At 31.9% G+C, this 3,631-nt stretch overlaps 1 protein-coding gene across 1 annotated transcript; it reads right to left on the bottom strand.

The window, feature by feature from the left end:
- Positions 1–212: 212 nt before the first annotated feature.
- Positions 213–2,102, bottom strand: LOC109240785 (transcription factor MYB48-like). Its single transcript, XM_019407466.1, has 3 exons — positions 1,897–2,102; positions 1,612–1,741; positions 213–990 (listed from the first exon to the last, which is right to left on the bottom strand). Exons 1-3 carry the CDS (start codon positions 2,009–2,011, stop codon positions 570–572), a joined length of 666 nt encoding a protein of 221 aa, XP_019263011.1. The 5' UTR covers positions 2,012–2,102; the 3' UTR covers positions 213–569.
- Positions 2,103–3,631: the final 1,529 nt, after the last annotated feature.

Raw genomic sequence — 3,631 nt, 5'->3', positions numbered from 1 at the left:
TATATATATATATATATATATATATATATATATATATATATATATATATATATATATATATATGTTACATACAAAAAACATTACAATTTTTTACACTTTTTCAGCAACCGAATGTAAATAGTTTCCCACTTAACCTAAAAGTGATCTTTGCCCAACTTGTAACAGCTAAATTTGATATCTGAAATAGCAAATTTAATGGATGGAATTGATGCAACAACAAGAAAAGATTACAAATTTACACATATAGGAAGCTAAGAACTTTTACAAGGAATTCAAGAAAAATTTAAATTTCATAAGAAAGATTGCCGATGGTAATAATCACATAGTAACAGACTTTTAAAACTCTAGTAAATTAAAGCATATCATCAGATGGCTACAACAGCAGACTTTTTATTATACTACTGCTAGTGATATACAAGTTAGAACTTACTCTTATAAAACCAAAACCAACTAATTATAATATTTTTTTTTTCAAATAAATGATCCTCCTATTAGTCCGTCTTATCTTTTTCCAGTCTAACCATTCGATATTTGAAGTCTGTTGGCCCGACTAATTCAAAATCACGCTCTTACCGAAAGGTACTCCAATCAAAATCTTTCCACATGGGGTCCGCACAATAATCCCATAGGGGTGAAATTGACCCCATAATTGATTTATTAATTGTTTCATTTTCTTCTAATAATTCAATATCTTTCCATATTTCATCCATTGAATAAACTTTCATACTCTCCCCAGCTTGTTCTTGATCATTATCTTTCTTTTGTTCTTCAACTTGCAATTGCTCGATTCCACCGGTATCGTAGAAATTTCTCTCATTTTCTTCACGAGTTATGGAAGAAGAAGATGAACAGTTTGAAAAAGACGAAGATGGAGAAATAGAAGTTGCTTTTTTCCTTTGTTCTTGAGCTTTCTTCCTCATGTGTGTTCTCCAGTAATTCTTGATTTCGTTATCAGTTCGCCCTGGTATTTTTCGAGCAATTCTTGACCATCTAAATACCCAAAAGAAATAAAAAATCAACATCAGATATATAAAAATTTAAAGGGGAAAACGCGTCAAAGTAATACATATACCATAGGAAATATTTTAGTTCTACCTATGTTATATTTCGGGGTCATTAATGAATAAATCCTCTCATATTTGCCATCAACTATATAATATATCTGAAGTTGAGGGGTAAATTTAAATTCTTTTTAACAATATTCCAACATATGAAATTCGCCGATCCATGCTTTATTTTTTTGATTCCCCATTAATCCTCTTTGTTGGAGCTATTGCTCCTTCGGGTGACTCGAACCCACGAGTCTGATAGATGGGGAGTGCTAACCATCTGAGCAACCTCTCTTGTCGCCTATCCACGCTAGAGCTCCAAATACGATTAAGTGCAAATACGAGAATGTTTGCTAACGATATAGGCATAAATGACTTCAAATATAACTGAGAGTAAAATTATGATATTTTGTATATAACAAGAGGTAAAATTATGATATTTCGTATATAACATAAAGGTAAAGTTAAACCTTTTTTCTAAATGTTAAAGTAAAGGAGAATAGTTAAGATATATGGTTCTTGATATGAGAAATGTAAAAAAAAAAAAAAAAAAAAGACAGACCTATTTCCCCATTTAGAGTGAAGTTCAAGAACAAGACGTTCTTCTTGAGGAGTCATCTTGCCACGTTTAAGATCAGGATTCAAGTAATTAACCCAACGTAACCTGCAACTCTTTCCTGTTCTTTTCAAACCTAAACCAAAAGAACATTACAAAGAAAGAATATGGAGAGAAGAATAGGGTTAGAGACTTAACTCTTTGGACATATATAAGGATATATATATGATCCAAAACTAACCTAATATACCTATTCTATTTTTTGTTCTCCCTCCTTAACCTTCATCAAACCTGAAACTTTGGCTAGAAAATCCCATCTTCGATCTCCAAATAATTTTACATAAAATACAAGCTGAAGATCTTCTTGTTCTGTCCATGGTCCTCTTCTGATTTCCTCTTGCACCATTTTTGGACTTTTAGCTAGAATTTTTTTTATCACTAGTTTTCTTTTTTTGTGAGTCACCTATAGTGGTTGATACGTGGTATAGTGTGTACGAACTGATATTTATACTGAGAATAATTGGCTTCCTATGGCTTGAATTAAGGGCTGCTGATCTTTGGGTGGTGGTGGGGACAATAAACTAAGAAAGGTGAGTGTTTGGAGTAAGGGGTTTTTTTCAGGGTTTTTGCCTTTAGTTTCTTAGATAATGGTGAATTAGAATTTCATCATAGTCCATACAATTTATTTGCACTCGATATTTACACTAAATTAATAACATGATATATGTCTTCCATCAAGGGTGGATTTAGGCCTAAATTATGGGGCACGTGAACCCATGCTCTTTTTATCAAATTAAACTAGGTATTTTATGTACAAATTTCCTAGATTTTATCTAATATGATTTGCTGGCCCTCATATTCTATAAAGGCTACATGGTGAACTTGATTAAATATCGAATTATTTACTTGAAGGAAGAGGGATAAATTCTCACAAAGTACCTCATTTTTTTCTCTTTATTTAGTGATGAACTCATGTTCTAAAAATCCTACACCCGCATTTGTCTTTTGCATCTAAAACTCTTTTCTTACTTAAACATGTAAAGCATATTGGTCCGGTTATCTAACTAATATATGAGGTAGGGGATAATACAAAACCTCTCATCACCTCAGGCTAATATAGCCTGGGTGAATGGCTTCAGGAAAAAAAGAAAGAGCTTAATTATAAGAATATTTGTGTAGATTATTTTATGAGAAATTTTTATAAAGCACCATCTTTTAGTAGTAATTAGCCATCTATAGATACCATTTGCTATATTACGGATTATAGATACCTTTTCAGTGGTTATAAGATGTATTTGATATATTTAAGCTATTGTATTCATGAATACAGTAGCAAAAATAAGCGTGAATCAGGGAAGTCCAGCTAATCAGTTGTTGTATTCGAGTGTATTCGACTGTATTCATGGAGTGAAACATGGGATTACAGCTGGACAGATTTATTGTATTCGACTGTATTCACGGCGTGAAATAGGGGATTACACTGTTTTTAAAACGGAAAGTAAATCAATTAACATAATAGACTCCTAATATAACTCAACAAACTCAATTATAACACACAAATTTTGTATTTTTAGTTATAAAAAAGATTCTCAACCGAAAAATACCCCAAAAACATAGCAATCTTCAGAGAAATTATATAATACATCTGAATACATAAATTATATTAATTAAAAAAAACTTATGAATACATTCATGGCATATCGCGAGATAGTGAATACAATGAAACACATAGAATACAGCGGGATACATTGAAATACAATGAAAAAAAGACAATGAATACAGTGAAATACATGGAAATACAGCGAGATACATTGAAATATATTAACAGAAAATTCAAGTTGCTCAGCCCCAAACTCCGTCATCTTTGTTCAAGAACAACCCTAATGTCGTCTCGTCGAGCTGGAGGATAAGTAGAACCAAATCAAGAACCCAAAAAAGAAAAGGTCCCTTTTTCCCCAGATTCCCTCTTTTCCTCTCAATTTCTACTCCAAAATGAGAAAATCGCTATTTCTACTCATTTGTGCCC

The sequence above is a fragment of the Nicotiana attenuata genome, unplaced genomic scaffold, assembly GCF_001879085.1.
Source record: "Nicotiana attenuata strain UT unplaced genomic scaffold, NIATTr2, whole genome shotgun sequence".
Taxonomy (NCBI): domain Eukaryota; kingdom Viridiplantae; phylum Streptophyta; class Magnoliopsida; order Solanales; family Solanaceae; genus Nicotiana; species Nicotiana attenuata.
Note: the sequence above shows the minus strand (reverse complement) of the source record. Positions and strands in the feature narration are given on the sequence as shown.

Coding starts and splice junctions, on each gene's coding strand:
- LOC109240785 (XM_019407466.1), bottom strand. CDS start 2,011: ATGGTGCAAGAGGAAATCAGAAGAGGACCATGGACAGAACAAGAAGAT. Junction 1,742..1,896: donor TTTTCTAGCCAAAGTTTCAG/GTTTGATGAAGG, acceptor CTTTTGGTTTAG/GTTTGAAAAGAACAGGAAAG. Junction 991..1,611: donor CACTCTAAATGGGGAAATAG/GTCTGTCTTTTT, acceptor TTGGGTATTTAG/ATGGTCAAGAATTGCTCGAA.